This window comes from Ictidomys tridecemlineatus, chromosome 10 (assembly GCF_052094955.1).
Source record: "Ictidomys tridecemlineatus isolate mIctTri1 chromosome 10, mIctTri1.hap1, whole genome shotgun sequence".
In the NCBI taxonomy this organism is placed as follows: domain Eukaryota; kingdom Metazoa; phylum Chordata; class Mammalia; order Rodentia; family Sciuridae; genus Ictidomys; species Ictidomys tridecemlineatus.
The window spans coordinates 72,715,030-72,733,327 of NC_135486.1; the positions used below are offsets into that span (position 1 = coordinate 72,715,030).

The 18,298-nt window shown below is 38.3% G+C and overlaps 1 protein-coding gene across 1 annotated transcript in view; it reads left to right on the forward strand.

Moving 5' to 3' along the window:
* Positions 1–4,901: 4,901 nt before the first annotated feature.
* The window catches only part of Taf3 (TATA-box binding protein associated factor 3), a 167,647-nt gene continuing 154,250 nt past the window's right edge, over positions 4,902–18,298 (forward strand). The window contains exons 1-2 of the mRNA XM_005320292.5: positions 4,902–5,274; positions 11,726–11,968. Of these exons, the coding sequence (XP_005320349.1) occupies positions 5,109–5,274; positions 11,726–11,968 (409 nt within the window). The 5' untranslated portion in view covers positions 4,902–5,108. The remainder of the gene's footprint in view (positions 5,275–11,725; positions 11,969–18,298) is intronic.

Below are 18,298 nucleotides of genomic sequence, written 5' to 3' on the forward strand. Positions count from 1 at the left end.
GTAATGAATATATGAGCTGGGCTTGCCCAAGGAGTTATAGAGATGGTTAATGGACAAAGAATCCCCAGGTGAAATAGACAGCAAATAGTAGGCTACTTGATCTGCATAATCAAAATAATTTAAGAATGGATAATCAGGTAGTTCACAGCAGTCACACCAACAGCCATGACCCTTATATTGTCTCAAGATCCAAGTCACTTTTCATCCTGAAACTCTATGACCAAAGGAGAGGATCTTCAGGGGGAAGGACACTGCAACACCAAATGGATAAGGTAACAAATGATTCCCCGACACCTTGCCCAAAGAACTGGTAGCCATTTATTCAGGTCACCAACCACTGGAGGGAGTACCCACATGTTCTGCAGACTGCTGAACAGAGGGGTTAAGGTAAGAATGAAATTAGGCTATGCAGAGTCTTTGTGGACCCCACCTGCCCCTCTTTTGTAATGGGGACATTTGAAGTCAAACAATCCCTGGAATCTTGGCCCAAACCCCAGCTCACATTGGATCTCAGTGGCCAATTCCCTGATTTCTGAATGCATCAATGGAACAGATGTATGGAATGTTGGCATAAGCACCCATGGTGGTTCTTGACCTGTAGGGCAAGACGTATGAGAATTGAAGGGCTGAGCACATGCTTTTTGGTCTTGCATACAGTATACATTTTGGTCTTGCCTTGGATCTGTGTTAATTCCCCTACTCTCTGTTGCCATAGAGTCAATGGGTTTTCTATTGGTTGGATGAGCATAAAACATCATCTATCTTCACTGACATGATCATGTTAATCTTACAGGAAAAATAAGAAGTAGCTAGTACTTTAAAGGCTACAATAAAAAGCATGTGTTTCAGAAAGTGGGAGAGAAACTCTATGATAAAGATTCAGGGGGTGCTGGGGCAATGGCTCAGTGGTAGAGTGTTCACCTAGCATGTTTGAGGCCCTGAGTTCGATCCTCACCACCACATAAAACAATAATTAAAAAACATTATTTTAAAAAATAAAAGATTCAGGGGACCACCACCTTAGTAACATTTTTAGAGGCCTAGTGACTCTCTTTGATAAAGTGCACTATGTCCCCTCAAATGTGTAATCCCAGCTGCACCTCAGAATTTGACTGTATTTAGAGTTAAGGCTTTTAAAGAGGTAAAGTTAAATAAAGTCATAAGGGTGGGGCCCTGACCTAATTGATTAGTTGTCTTATAAGGAGAAGAACAGATATGAGAGGTGTGAACACAGAGAAAAGGCCTCATTGGGGCTCAAGCGGTGGCGCGCTCGCCTGTCATGTGTGTGGCCCGGGTTGGATCCTCAGCACCATACAAACAAAGATGTTGTGTCCGCTGAAAACTAAAAAATAAATATTAAAATTCTCTCTCTCTCTCTCTCTCAAAAAATAAATAAATAAGTAAGAAAAGGCCTCATGAGCCACTGAAAAGGTAGCCTTCTACCAAAGGGGAAGGCATCAGAAGAAACCAAAACCACCAGCACCTTGATCTCAAACTGCTAGCCTCTAGAACTGTGAGGTACATGTTGTTTAAGCCACCCTACTTGTGGCATTGTGCTTTAGAATGCCCCCCTCCCCAATTCTTTAATACTTTCCAAGAGGACCAAGTTGACCATACAGGGCCTCTTTGATCCTGGAAAAAACAACCATTTGTTTCAGTAAGTAACAGACACATATTCTGAGTTTGGATGTGCCTTTCCTGCTTGGAGTATCTGATCTAATGGTGTCTCATCTCATGCTACATCAGCCCAAGGGACTCATTTTATAACAAAGGAGGTGTGGGAGTAGGCACAAGGCAATGAAGTCCACTGGTGATGTCATACTGCACCACAAAAGCTATGGGCCTAGTAGTGCAATGGAGTATTATTTTGCAGACATAAATAAAGCAGCAGCCCACAGGCAGTACCTCACGAGGTGGGCTACGATCCTCCAGGATGCTGTGTACACTTTAAGTCAATGACTTTTCTGTGGTATGGAAATCTCAACAGGGAGATGACAGGGGCAGAAGCTGGAGTTTCAAAGTGACCTACTTGGGAAATTGTTCCTGTTCTTGCAACTCTGGGTTCTCTAGGTTTACAGATGCTGTTTCCAAAAGCGACAATGCTTTTACTAGGGAACACAGCAACAGTCCTGTTGAAATGTTAGCTACAGTTGTTTCTTGGGTACCTTTAGCCAAAAGATAGCAGAAAAGGCAGAAGTCATCATCGAGGTAGGAGTGATTGACACTGGTTAATTAGAAGGCTCAGCTGCTTTATACTACAGGAGGACAAGGAGGAATGTTTGGCATGCAAGGGGTGTGTCTGTGTGCCTTTTGGGACTCTTCAACTTTGAAGGTATATTGACAAGTTTAGCAGCCACAGTCTGAAAAGGACATCGAAACCACGGACTTAAATACCTATACATGAAGGTCTAGGTTATGCCCAGCTAAGCCACTGAGACCAGAAGTGAGAGAAATCTAGAATAAAGGGTAGAGGGAAAAGCCATGAGTATCAACTAAGGCCTATCTGTAGCAGTACGAGCTGTAACTTATCTCCCAACCTTCCACTTTAACAGTTTCCCCAAAAGCCCCACCCCAATCCTGGGAGAGGAGTTCCTCAGATTTATACCAGGAAGTGGACCTGAGGGAAGATTATGGTGAACATCATCATGACCTGTTCAGCATCCTCAGGTCTGAAGGATTTCAACCTCCCTTGGAACGGACTCAGTTCCATCAGCAACTTGGCCTCAGATCACAAACTCTTTTCCCTCATGCAGTAATCTAACAACATGGGAATATTAAGGTACTTGTCCGGACTCAAGACAACTCTGAAGGGTCACCTGAGCTTCAGCACTTACTCTAGGACCGGCTAAGGTCTTCCTGACAACACAAGGCAGTCCTGCTTCCATCCCTTCCCTCCCACAGGTGGATGCCAGAGCACTCTTAGACACACCCAGGCTTACCTCTCTGAGTTGGCTTCCTGGAGAACCAAATGTGCTGCATAGAGTCATACATATGGTTATACAGGGGACTATACTTGTTTTGGGGGAGATACATGCTGAAATATTTCAGGGTTAAGTGTCCTGAAGTTTGTGTCTTACTTTCAACTTTTTCTGGGGAAAAGGTTTGTACATATAAGTACAAAAATATATACTAAATGTGGCAAAAATGTTAACTGGTGAATCTAGATGAAGTGTATACCTGTGTTTATAGTTAGTTTCAAAATTAAGGAATTGTTCAACATTATCAAATAACTACAAAATGGTCAAGTAAGGCTAGGACTGAAAAGCATCCCAAAGATTTGACATTAAAAAGGTCCCTCACAATCTTGGGGACAGAAGTGTGAATGGTGGAGTTTAAGGTCAACATTATGCTACCTCATATCTTGCTCTTTCTATGAAGATTGTCATTTGGATAAAGTACCATGTTTTCAGAACTGGTGGGTTTTCAAGACTTCTAAAAACTGAAATATTGCTGGGTATGGTGGGGGCATGCCTGTAATCTCAGTGACTCAAGAGGCTGAGGCAGGGGAATCAAAGTTGAGGCCAGTTTCAGCAACTTTGTAAGACCCTTACTCAAAAAAATAAAAAGGACTGGGGATATAGCTCAGTGGTAAAGCACCTCTGGGTTCAATCTCCAGTACCAAATAAATAAATAAAATAATTAACAAATAAAAACTTGACTATCCATTATGTTCAAGGTTCTGGAATAGTTCCTGTAGAAGCTATATGGAACTATTCAGAAACAATTTATTGAGGGAAGCTACAAAAACTCGTACTAAATATTGTGTGATACAGAGGGAATATTTAAGAAACCAAGTAGATCAGCCCTTACAAAGTGGCTACTCACAGGCTAAATCCAATTTAGCTCTGGGATTAGTTTTAGGCTGGCAAATTAACACTTTAAACTGCATCCTAAATAGGCTGAGCCTGTTGGTGGGCACCTGCAGTAAGAAGTTCCAGGTACTTAGGCAGCGGAGGCTGAGGATCATTTGTGCCTAAGTGTTTGAGGATATCCTGGACAACACAGAGAAATCCCAATTCAAATAAAACAAAATTTTTGTTTTCAATATTTAAAAATCAAGCTATTTATTTCAACACCCCCATTTCCAGCATCTTGGAATGATCCAGCAATTACTCAGCTGGGGCTGGAAGAAGGCTCTGGAGGCAACCATTCCCAGCACTCTGCCTATATCATGCATTTATGGTACTGCTTTGTCCTTTGTAGGAAACCTATCTAAACTCTAGGTAGGTCACAGAGCCCGGGGATCCTCAAACTGGCAAACCCCACCGCCCACTAACGGCCCACCTGTTTTTGCGTGCTTGTAGCTGCGAAGCTGTATCGGAAACAGAGTTGGGATCACAATAAGGTGAATGAGGACAGGAGTTTTAGGGATGAGATTCCATTTTTAAAAAGAAATAATAATAAAATATTGCTTATCTTGTCACTGCTTTTGTGGCGTCCCCATTAGTTGGGCACAGAGCGTGCTGAACAGTATGTACTTTATTCAAACCGCACAGTGGCAAGCAGCACTTGTATTTAGTTTATGTTTTAGCAAAGGCAAGACCAGGTTAGATCTGCGTATGGGTAGCACCTTAAATTCCCACGTCCCTAACTTTTAACACTGAACTCTCTAATATCAACACCATGAGTATCAAATGTCTAACATTCCAACGTCCTATACCAGCTCCCTCGCTTGCCCCTTAGAACATCAACACTCCCTCTTCCTCCTAGCCAGACCCCCAGAAACCCCCCAACACCTGCTGTCCCGGGGCGCATCCTCCACCTTCTCTCAACACGTCCGCTTCCGGCCGACTTTCAGGCCCCAGAGTCGATAACGAGCCCATCGCTCTGCTCCCACGGGGCGGAGCTTTCTCATCGGCGCTACCGGCATTCGTCTCGTGCTGCCTCGCCCCGGCGGCCGTCCAGCAGGAGGCGGAGCGAGTCCAAAATGGCGGCTCTCAGGCTGGCGCGCTCCGTGCTGCTGGGGCTTTGAGGTGGTCGCCGGGGGTCGGGGGGACGATTTCCCCGCCGCGGGGGCCCCAGAGAATGAATCGGGGGCTCTGCTAAGGTCAGGCGGCGGGGCTGGAGAGAAGTGGCAGCAAGGGCTGCGGTGGCGTCCACGCAGCGGGATGTGCGAGAGTTACTCCAGGTCGTTGTTGAGGGTCTCGGTGGCGCAGATCTGCCAGGCGCTGGGCTGGGATTCGGTGCAGCTCAGCGCCTGCCACCTCCTCACGGACGTGCTGCAGCGATATCTGCAGCAGTTGGGCCGGGGCTGCCATCGGTACTCTGAACTCTGTGAGTACCGGGCTGGGTGCGGGAGGGCTGCCCCGGCAAGTCACGAGTGACACCTCAGCCTCCCCGTCCCTCTCTCGGCGTCCCCGGGGTTCGCGTTCTGCACCCGGCCCCGAGATGTGCCACCTTCTCGGCCTCCGATGCCCCTGGGCTTCCCCTGCCCCTGCAAACTCAAGTCATCCCTTGGGTGTCTCTTCCTCATCCGCTAACTTCCCGCCACCAGCCGGGGAGCCGGTCTCCGCTCCCAGCTCCACACCCCTTACCTTGCTTGGCTCTGAAGTGTGCCTCGCTCTTTCTCATTGTCTCCTGTTTGCTGTGAGTAGAACCACCCCCAGAATGCCCTACACCACCTCTTACCTTGGTCCTTTTCCTCCTTTGCCCGCAAACTACTACAACTAGTTGTCACAGGCGCTCCGTCTACCGGCCGTTTCTTACAAGACTGGCCATTCTTGAGCTCCTAACTACAGACTCGTTGACAGCTCTTCTACGTTAGGGACACTGCCTCTTCTTTCTGTATCTGTCCCTTTCACAGACAACATCTCCACTTATTACTTCCCAAGACCGACTTTGTCGTTTTCTCTAGTTAGATTAACTTTTATAGCTCAGTTATCCAATGGCTTTCTCCTTTCTGTTTCTATGTCAGTGATTATCAAAGTGTGGTAGAGGGATCATAGGTTATTTGAGAGCTTCTCAAGGTAATCTGGAATACAATATTTATGTCTTTTAAGTGAATGTCTGGAAGTATCTGGAGCTGGTGTCATTTATTAATTTGGAATCATTTTGTTGATGTGTGAAGCATGCATATGAATACATCTGTTGGAGGAGCACTCATTTACATATCAGGTTATGATTATTAACGTGGCAAATTGGAGAACTAGATGAAGTGTTTCAATGAATGTTTTGTTACCATTAAACAATTGAGACCTGTAGATATGCTGTACTTCTGAGGCCCCAAGTTTGATTCTTATTTCCATGGTGCTGTCTATAACACAAATCTGATACTATCATTCTTCTTATAAATACTAAAGTTGCACTCCACTGATTACAGGTTAAAAATCTAAACTCTTAATATCACATAGTACTTTTTTGAGAGCCAACATTTCTCTTATCTTCTGCCACACCGCCATACTAATCTGCAACCATGCTGAGCTACCTGCCTTTTCTGAAACATTTTAAGCTATCCACTCTTTTATGCATGTTGTTTTGCTAGAGCGTCCTTCCCACCCTTGTCCATCTTGTTCTAGGAAACTTATGTTATCTGCTCTCATAATTCTGTGCATATTTCTGTTGAGTTTATTTAAACTCTTGTCTTGTAAATGTCTGAGTATGTCTCCCCTTTTCCAGAAACAAATTGATTGTATTTGTATTCTGTAACCTAGTATAGTGCCAATATATAATAGGCACCCAGAAAATATTTGTGGAATAAATTAACGAATGAACGCTCCACTATCATAATAGCTATTGTGGATTTCACCTTTTGAATTTGTAAAATTTTTATTTTTTTGAATGCTTGATTTCACCAGTACTTCTAAACTGGGATCTGCAAACATTCATTGTTGTCTTGTAAGTATAATACCAGTAGATACTCTACTGACCTTGGCTTCTTTCCTGTCAGGACCCCCTCCATGATCCTTGAGTATACTGTTACCGTTGAGGCAGGTCCAGATTGTATTTTTGCTACCAAGTTTGCTATATAAGGACAGATGTTATACTTTTAGGTACTCAAATATTCTCTGAATACATAGTTACCTTTCGTGATTTATATACAGAACTAGAATATGCACTGGCACTTCATGTTATTAGGTGTTCTAAAGTCATTGAGGATCATTGTAACACTGTAATATAAACCTTATTCCTAATTATCCATTTTTTTCCTAGTCTTTTTTCTTCATTTTAGTGAGAATGTGATTATCAGGCTCATTATTCCCCATTGTGGTTTGGTGACTTTAAAAATGCTTATTCAGATATATGTACTAGACAGACATTTTTAGGTTCTTTTTTTATTATTATTCTTATTTAAAATAGAATTTGTAACCTTAAGTTACCACTGGGCAATCTTGTATTCTACCTTACTTTAAATCCTTTTTCTTTTTGACAAACATTGATTGACTACTACTATGAACTAAGCCTTGTACTTTGTGTTGGAAACAGATTATAAGACATAATCTCTAACATGTCAACTGAAACAAACTGATAGTACATCTTCCTTAAAAAAAAAAAAAGTTCTCAAGTTAAAGCAAGAAGTGGAAGTTATTAATTCAACAAATAATTTTTAAATTTTCCTAAGGTGACAGTTTCTTCAAGTATTCAGGAGCAGATTTTTTTATGTATTATGTTATGTGTGAAATATGTGTACAGGCACCGAAAGCAGGTGCTAAATTTTAAAAAATGACTTCAACACTAGTACTCTTAATTATTGCATAGTATGGACAGTAAATGCAAAAAGAGTAGGAGAAAGTAGAGGTGTTTGTGGGCTATGGATTCACAGAAAAGATGAGATTTGAATTGAGCTATGTGTGGTTATATAAAGGTACAGAGAATTCTGGGTTGGAGAATAGCATAAAATAAGATGTACAAGTGAGATTAATAACAGTACTCACTAAGGTGACCAGCTTGACATATGCAGCAAGTCATTTGGAGAATGTTCAGGGAAAATAGCCAAAAGAGTGAAGTTGGGTTAGAGAGGGACTTAAAAGCTTTATAAGAGAAGTAAAACATGGTAGAGAATGTTGCATACTTTAAATTGGGCGCGGTGCGGGGTACTGCATTAAAAGTGATATTTTAACAGAATCATTCTGGAGATGCAGTGCAGAAGATATTCAGGTGGGCAGAATTTGAAGATATAGCAGTGCTTCCCTTATTTGTATTTTTACTTTTTGTGATTTTAGGTACTCAGGGTCTGAAAATATTAAGTGGAATATTCTAGAAATAACAATTTGTAAGTTTTAAATAACTTATCAGACTATCTAGTTATAATTGTTTTAATTAGTTATTATTTTAACCTCTTTTAGTGCCTAATATACAAATTAAACTTTATCATACGTATGTATGTATAGGAAAAAGTAGTATATATGGTATACAGTATTATATGAGGCTTTAGCATCTACCAAGAATCTGGAATGTATACCCATGGATAAAAATCTGACATCTATGGCAAGAAGAAGGGTGGGGAGAGGGAAACACCAGAAGTTCTTGAACTGAAGCTACATAGCATGTGGAGGAAATTATGATTCTATTTTTTGATTGAGAGTAATAATGACTTTAATAAGGAAATGAAGTGCATGTCTATGTTCAGTAAGAATAATGATATTTATATTTTACTTTTTACACATGACAAAAGTAACCCATACTGTAGAAAAATTCAGACTGCAGGTGTTTGAATTTAGGAATAACTCTTCTGCTGGGCACAATGGCTCACCCCTGTAATCGCAGTGGCCGGGGAGGCTGAGATGGGAAGGTTTCGAGTTCAAAGCCAGCCTCAGCAATGGCGAGGTGCTAAGCAACTCAGTGAAATCTGTCTCCAAGTAAAATACAAAATAGGACTGAGGATGTGGTTCGGTGGATGAATTCCCCTGAATTCAATCCCTAGTACCAAAAAAAAAAAAAAGAAAGAAATAAGTCTTCTACTTCAACCATGCTATTCCTCTTGCTGCAGCTTCTACCTTTTTGAATTGTTAACCCTCGACTGGATGTCTTTTCAGACTTTCCTGTTTCCTGTGAGCACATGTTTGTCTTCTTCTTGCCAAATTTTGATTCTTCTTTTCCACTTTACAATGTGATTTAATCTCGGATATATTGAGTTTGAGATATTCATAAAAGATCTCAGGTAAAAAATATTCTTTGGGGTCTTTGGAAATTGAGAACTGGAATTTTCCTAGAAGTTTTAAAAGAATTAGGAACCTTCAGTTCTGCTAAGGTAGGAAAAATGTTCTGCTATTGGCATAGGAAAAAAACTGCTTTTGTTAAGAAACTATTATCTAACTTTTATCTTTTTGTTCCTATCCATTTTATGTAATGTCTTTGATTTATACTTGAAAATTTATATATAAATTACCTTTATGATCTAAGTTCTTTCTTATAAATATTCTTGGACTTAAAAAATTGAACTGGGCACAGCGGTGCATACCTATAATCCCAGCAACTCAGGAGGGTGAGGCAGGAGGATCATAAATTCAAGGCCAGCTTCAGCAGCTTAGCAAGACCCTGTCTCAAAATAAATAATAATAATAATAATAATAATAATAATAATAATAATAATGGCTGGGGATGTAGCTCAGTAGTATAGCACCTCTGGATTAAATCCCTAGTACCTTTCCCCCAATAAAATAAAAATTTTCAGTGATTTAATTCAACACATATTTATTGACTACCTATCATGTACCAGCCATTGTTTTAGGTTCCAGAGATGCATCAGTGAATAACAGAGAAAATGTTATAGGTATTTGCTTAGTCAACATAGCATATTAGCTATTTCATGATAAAAATAATAATAGCAATATTTATCGTACATTGACTTTGTGTCAGCCACTGTTCTAGACGCTTTCAACCATCTGTAAATTATTTTTCTTTTTTTCTTGTGGTATTAAGAATCAAACTTGGGTCTTGCACATGCCAAGCAAGCACTCTACCAATCTCTGGCCTTGTAAATTACTTTTTCTTTTTTTTTTTTTTTTTAATATTGGGGATTGAATCCAGAGGTACTTTATCACTGAGTACATCCCCAGTCCTTTTTATTTTGAGACAGGGTCTTGCTAAGTTGCTGAGGCTCTTGCTAAATTACTGAGGTTGGGAACTTGCCATCTTTCTGCTCAGCCTCCTGAGTTTCTGGGATTTTAGGCATATACCACTACACTCAGTTTGTAAATTACTTTTTATGTTTTTGTCCGCTATTTGTGTAATTTTCAGTAATGCTTTGGTTGTTAAATTATACTTAAAATTCACTTTTTAAGAAAAGTGAATTTGGGGTCGGGCTCCAAATTCCTCAATAGGACACCCATAGCACAAGAGTTAACATCTAGAATCAACAAATGGGACTTACTAAAACTAAAAAGTTTTTTTCTCAGCAAAAGAAACAATAAGAGAGGTAAATAGGGAGCCTACATCATGGGAACAAATCTTTACTCCTCACACTTCAGATAGAGCCCTAATATCCAGAGTATATAAAGAACTCAAAAAATTAGACAATAAGATAACAAATAACCCAATCAACAAATGGGCCAAGGACCTGAACAGACACTTCTCAGAGGAGGACATACAATCAATCAACAAGTACATGGAAAAATGCTCACCATCTCTAGCAGTCAGAGAAATGCAAATCAAAACCACCCTAAGATACCATCTCACTCCAGTAGATTGGCAGCCATTATGAAGTCAGACAACAACAAGTGCTGGCGAGGATGTGGAGAAAAGGGTACATTGTTGGTGGGACTGCAGATTGGTGCAGCCAATTTGGAAAGCAGTATGGAGATTTCTTGGAAAGCTGGGAATGGAACCACCATTTGACCCAGCTATTCCTCTTCTCGGTCTATTCCCTAAAGACCTAAAAAGAGCATGCTACAGGGACACTGCTACATCGATGTTCATAGCAGCACAATTCACAATAGCAAGACTGTGGAAGCAACCTAGATGCCCTTCAATAGACGAATGGATAAAAAAAATGTGGCATTTATACACAATGGAGTATTACTCTGCATTAAAAAATGACAAAATCAGAATTTGGAGGGAAATGGATGGCATTAGAGCAGATTATGCTAAGTGAAGCTAGCCAAGCCCTAAAAAACAAATGCCAAATGTCTTCTTTGATATAAGGAGAGTAACTAAGAACAGACTAGGGAAGAAGAGCACGAGAAGAAGACCAACATTAAACAAGGATGAGAGGTGGAAGGGAAAGGGAGAGAGAAGGGAAATTGCATGGAAATGGAAGGAGACCCTCAGGGTTATACAAAATTACATACAAGAAGAAGTGAGGGGAAAGGGAAAAATAATACAAGGGGGAGGAATGAATTACAGTAGAGGGGGTAGAGAGAGAAGAGGGGAGGGGAGGGGAGGGGAGGGGGGATAGTAGAGGATAGGAAAGGCAGCAGAATACAACAGACATGAGTATGTCAATATGTAAATCAATGGAACTGTAACTGATTGATTCTGCAAGCTGTATACGGGGTAAAAATGGGAGTTCATAACCCACTTGAATCAAAGTGTGAAATATGATATATCAAGAACTATGTAATGTTTTGAACAACCAACAATAAAAAAAAAAAGAATCAGATTTTTTATTATTTAAATAATGTATTGTTCTGCTTAAAAATCTATTAATTTTTTCCAGTAATTAGGTTTTAAATACTTAATATATTTGACTCTGAGCTATATATGTACTTAATACATTTTTATTAATATTTTTAGAAATGTTTATGTAGTTTAAAAAAACTAATTTGATTTGCTTTTTACTTTGTTTCAGATGGTCGAACAGATCCTATTTTGGATGATGTTGGTGAAGCTTTCCAACTCATGGGAGTTAGTCTACATGAACTAGAAGACTATATTCATAATATTGAACCTGTTACTTTCCCACATCAGATCCCTTCATTTCCTGTTAGCAAGAACAATGTACTTCAGTTTCCTCAACCTGGAAGTAAAGATGCAGAGGAAAGAAAAGAATACATTCCTGATTACATGCCACCCATTGTGTCTTCTCAAGAAGGTTTGTGGTTGTTTGTTCCTTATATATTAGTGACTATATTAATGAATTTTTAATCTTTTTAACTTTATATGCTATGCTACATATAAATTCTAAGAATGCAATCAAAATATTTTAGCATTATTTATAAATTATTCTAACCCTTAAACTAAGAAACATGTCACTTGGCATCCCAAGTTTTCTCTTTTCCATCCCCCTGGCCCCTGGCGCTTTTACTTAGAGCATTGTTATAATCAAGGTTATGTCTAATTAGGCATCTTTTGCCTTTGTAAATATTAAGTAGGGGAGAAAAAATTTGACCACAGAGGGACTTTCAATAGACGTTTTAAATTGAGAATGGAATGTTAAGTAAATTAGAGAACCTTTAAAACAAAAAGAAAAATTTCCTACCCCCTTATTATTTTTTCCACATTTTTATTGGTGTATTATAATTATACATAATGGCAATATTTATTGTTACGTATTTGTAGATACACACAATGTAGCAGTATAATTTGGCCAGTATCATTCCCCAGTGTTTCCTCTTTCCTTCCCCCTTGTCCCCTGGCCATTTGTACTATTCACTCTACTGATCTGCCTTCAATTTTCATTAGACCCATACCTGCAACTTTCTTTTCCTTTTTCCTTCTAAGCTTCCGCATATGGAAGAAAACATATAATCTTGATGTTGAATTTGGCTTATTTGACTTAACATAATGTTTCACGTTCCTTTCATTTTCTGAAAATGACATAACTTCATTCTTCTTTATAGCTGAATAAAACATCATTGTGTATATATATACCATATTTTCTTTACCTATGAATCCACTGATGGTCCCCTAGGCTGGTACCATAGTTTGATTGTTGTGAATTGAGCTTCTACAAACAGAGGCATGCATGTATCACTGTAATGTGTCAATTAATTCTTTAGGATAAATATCAAGGAGTGGTGTAGCTGGATCATATGGTTATTCCATTCCTAGTCTTTTGAGGAACCTCCATACTGATTTCCATAGTAGTTGTACCAATTTATTATCCTATTAGCAGTGTAAAAGTGTTGCTTTTTCTCCACATCCTCTTTAGTATTTGTTATTGTTTGCATTCTTCATAGTTGCCATTCTGACTGGAGTGAGATGAAGTCAGTGTAGTTTTTATTTGCATTTTCCTAATTTCTAAGAGTAAACATTTTTTCCTATGTTTGTTGGCCATTTGTATTTTTTATTTTGAGAAGTGTCCATTTAGTTCATTTGCCCATTTATTAATTGGGTTATTTTTTCTTCAGTGTTAAATTTTTTTAGTTCTTTATGTATCCTGGATATTAATTCTCTGTCAGAAGAATAGCTAGCAAATATTTTCTCCCATTCTGAAGGTTTTCTCTTCACATTCTTTATTGATTCTTTTGCTGTGCAGAAGCTTTTTAACTTGATAGCATTCCATTTATTAATTCTTGATTATTCCTTAGCTCTAGGAGTCCTATTGAGAAAGCCCTTGCCTGCACTTGTATGTTGGAGTGTTGACCCTGTTTTCTTCTAGGAGTTGCATAGTTTCTGGTCTTATTCCTAGGTCTTTGATCCATTGTGAGTTGACTTTTGTGCAGGGTGAGAGATAAGGATCTAGTCTCATTCTTCTACATATAGATAACCAGTTTTCCCATCAGTATTTGTCAAAAGGATTATCTTTTTTTCCATCTTTGTCAAGGATCAGATGACTGTATCTGTGTTTGTCTCTGTGTCTTCTGTTCTGTATTATTGGTCTATGTATGTGTTTTTATGCCAACATTATGCAGTTTTTCTTACTATAGCTCTGTAGTGTAATTTGAAATCAGGTATTGTGATGCTTCCAGCATTGTTTTTTTGGCTTAAAATTATTTTGACTCTTCTGGGTCTTTTGTTTTTCCAAATGAATTTTAGGACTTTTTTTTTTTGTAGTTTTGTGAAGAAAGTCTTTGGTGTTTTATTAGTAATGTAAGTTCAATGCCATTATTGTTTACTAGGAACAACTAATGAGTTGTGAATATTCACTGATACTATACAGACTAATCTCTTTTTTTGATGGGTATAAATGTTTATTGTTTTGTCAGATAGAATTGTTGAATATAAAATATTGTGTGACACTGTATAATCATCATCGATGCATTAATGGATGTTCACAAGTATTAAGTGCATCCTAATCTTGCATGAAAGACAGTTTAGTAATAAATGATGTTTAAATAATATCAGCACATTAAAAAAAAAAAAGAACAGCTCCAGATAATGATACACCCACTTTTTTTGAAAAAAAAAAATTGGCATAGAATCTCAACAATTTTCCTAAAATATTGTAATAGGTAATCAGTCTTAGTGGTCAATCCCATTGCATAGTTCAGTTCTTCCTGCATGATTTTTCATCATGTTGATCATTAAGTTCACTTAGCTTCTAAAAGAGTTACCTAAGAAATTTGTCGTCTCCAACTTACATTGTATGTGTACATATATCTTTTTGTAAAAAAAAAAAAAAAATGAGAAAGTTGCAATTTCTTTCCATTTTAAAAATTCTAGAATCACATGTATACTTCATTAATGTAAATGATAACAGAAATAAATCTTACTTATGACTTTTTTATTGTGATAAAATACAAAACTGACCATTTTAACAATTTTCAGTTGTATCATTCTGTGACGTTAAGTACATTCACACATTCACATTCTTGTTGCAATCATTACCTTCATCTATCTTCAATACTTTTTATCTACTCAGACTGTCCTCCTTCAGCATAAATCCCCATTCCCAACTTTTCTCAGGCCCTAGAAACTGTCGTTTATTTTCTGTCTCTATAAATCAATCTTTCTTTCTTTCTCTCTCTCTCTTTCTCTCTCTCTCTCTTTTATGGTATTGGGGATGAAACTATGGGGTACTCTCCATTGAGCTACATTCCCAGCTCATTCTGTTTATTTTATTATTATTTTTTGGTATTGGGAATTGAACTTGGGGCATTAGTGGTTACTGAGTCACATCCCTATCCCTTTTTGTTTTTTATTTTGAGACAGGGTTTCTCTAAGTTGCTTAGGGTTTCACTGAATTGCTGAGGCTGGCCTTGAACTTGTGATCTCTCCTGCCTCAGCTTCCCAAATCCCTGGGATTTCAGGCATGTACCACCACACCTGGTCTTCTTATGTTTTATTTTGTATTTTGAGACAGGGTCTTGTTAAACTGTCTGTGCTGGCCTGGAATTTGCAATCCTCCTACTTCAACCTTCTGAGTTTCTGGGCTTATAGGCGTGTACCATCATGCCCTGAAGTATTTTTCTTTTTGTGACTGGTTTATTTCACTTAGCAGCATGTCTTTAGGGCTCATTGTGTTGTAGCATGTATCAGAATTATCTACCTTTTTAAGGCAGAATCATACTATGATATAAATGTATTCCACATTTATTTATATAGTCATCTGTTGATGGACATTGGTTGATTCTACGTTTTGGCTTTTGTGGAATAATGCTGCTATGAATGTTGATGTACAAATATCTGTTCACATTCCTGCTTCCAATTCTTTTGAGTTGTTAGATCACATAGTAATTCTACATTTAATTTTTTTTGTTTGTTTTGGTCCTGGGAATTAAACCCAATACCTTGTGTATACTAAGCACATGCTCTACCATTGAACTGCACCCCTAGCCCCATATCTAATTTTCAGGGAACCACTATAGAGTTCTCCATAGCAGCTACACCATTTTACCTTTCTACCAGAAATGCCCAAAGGTTGCAGTTTCTTGCAATTCATTTTTTACAATTTCTTGTTCCACTTAACTAGCAGTTTAAAGTGTTACCTAAATTTGTTTCACTGATTTGATTTAAATTTGCTTAAAATTGTTTTACAGTCTATGTATCCATGTTGCCTCATCTGAGAAACTGAGAAAATATTGGACCTAAATTATAGAGCTTTATTGTGGATTGTTGGATCTTAGGCTCAGTGGACTGGACTGAATAGTACTAGTGCTGTAATTCAGTCTACTGAAAGTGAAGCTTACCCATGCTTGTTAATAGCCATGGGAGATACAGAAAGAGCTCATTATACCCTTTGGAATATTACTGAAGTTTTCTGGTTTAAGCTCTTGGGAAATAGATGCTTCTCAATACCTTCGATTTCTCCACTTTAGGTTTTTGACTGAAGCAAGGAATTAGTACCCCTCAACAAATGTTTTTGAACTGAGTTAGACACTGTGGTTCCTGCTTACAGAAATTCCTTGCTTCTCCTCCTATTCAGTCCTATTGGAAATCTAAGATACTCCTAAGTCATCCTCAACTACCTTTAGTAACTGCTTAAAATTCTGCTTCCTCTCTGAATTTATTTGTATTTATAGCCTCTGTTACTGTTATCTTTGAGAAAAATCTTACTGTTTAAATTCTCCTATGTAAAGTTGTTCCCTTAAAACCCCCCACTACTTAATGTTTTGATCTTAGAAACCTCCTTTTGTTACAACTTCTAAAATTGAAATTTAATTACTTTAAAAATGTGAGGAGGGCTGGGAATGTAGCTCAGTGGTAGAGCACTTGACATATGTGCGTAAGGCCCTGGGTTCAATCCCCAGCACTGCAATAACAACAGTAACAACAGCAACAAAATAAAATTAAAATGTAATGAATGAATTTAAAAACCAGTATTATCAAAGGAGGATTTCTTGAGCAGAGGTATGATAGTAGGTGGATTGAAAATAACTAATTTTTTCTCTTTTAGAAGGCCATGTATGTCAAGTGGTCTTGGAATTTCCTTCTTTGTTGCTGCTGTTAAATGTGATTTATTAAGCATTATTTATCTCTTAATAAAAGGAGTGCTAAGTTATCAGTCTATTGATACATCCTGTTGTACTTTGAGATTTAATCTTATAAGGCTCTGAATATTTTTGCTGGAAGGCCACTTATTAGTACCCAATATTTGTAATTTCGCTAAAAAGAGATGAAATCAAATGCTAAGAAGAAACTTGAAGCATAGTAGAAGAAATTTAAGAAAAGATACTTATAAGTAATTGTTACATCAGTGATTTTTAGAATGGCATGAGATCATGGATTTTGTATCAGTGAATTAGGGCAGAGGTTGTGGTTCAGTGGTAGAGCTCTTGCCTAGCACATGCAAGGCACTAGGTTTAATCCTCAGCACCATATAAAAATAAATAAATAAATTATGTGTGTGTGTGTGTGTGTGTGTGTGTCTAGTTTAACAACTAAGACTTCTGTGTGTCATCAAATGAAATGATTCAGAACTTTGCCTTCTTCATGTTAAAAATTTTATTCCACATTCTCTGTGCCTTTTGGAGCCTTCTAAATCTATTTTGTGGTTTGCTTATCTTACTATCTACTATTTAATAGTTACATTGTTAATATTTGGGGTTCTGGGTGCTTTTTTTTTTTTCTGGCTTCTTAAAAAAACCTGCACTTGGGCTGGGGATGTGGCTCAAGTGGTAGCACGCTCACCTGGCATGCGTGCGACCCGGGTTCCATCCTCAGCACCACATACCAACAAAGATGTTGTGTCCGCCGAGAACTGAAAAATAAATATTAAAAATTAAAACAAAAACAAAAACAAAAACCTGCACTCCTGGGTGGGAGGATAGCCAATAGTAAAGCACTTGCCTAAGAAGCACAAGGCTCTGGGTTCAGTCCCCATTGTGCATGTATGCACAAGTATGTGTGCGCACACATACACACACACACACACACACACACACATACAAAGAAATGGACTTAGATGGACAACACTGGATTAATTCTTGTTGTTTTTTGGCACTGAGGATTGAACCCCAGAGTGTCATGCATGATAAGCACATATTCTGCCACTGAGGTATAACCCCAGCTCCTAGATTAATCTTAGTCTTTGTTTCATGATACACTCATCATTGGTCCATGCATAACCTGCACTTGTTTACTAACAGAGTTATGTAAGTATTTTTAATACTGTATTAAACCCTATCAAACTGACCATCCAAAACCAAAGAAAACTCTTAGATAATAATTTACTCATAATCACTTGGCTCTTCTTGTTTTACTTTCATAGCATGCAAGTATTACACAATAAAATTCTCATAAGTTTAGGGTTATCACATTTAAATGCTGCTGAGGTAATGTAACTATTATGTTGGATAGTGAGTGAATGTGAGAAAAAGTTTAAGATTTTAGATATAGACTTGTGGGCTGAAATTATTATATTACAGTAAATTTAGGGGTTTCTTTTTTGTATTATTTGAAGCAAAAGAAGAATCTTATTTAGATTTTTATGTTGTCAGACACAGTGGTGCATACCTGCAATCCCACCAGTTTGGGAGGCTGAGGTAAGAGGATTGCAAGTTTAAGGTCAGCCTGGGCAACTTTGTGAGACCCTGTCTCA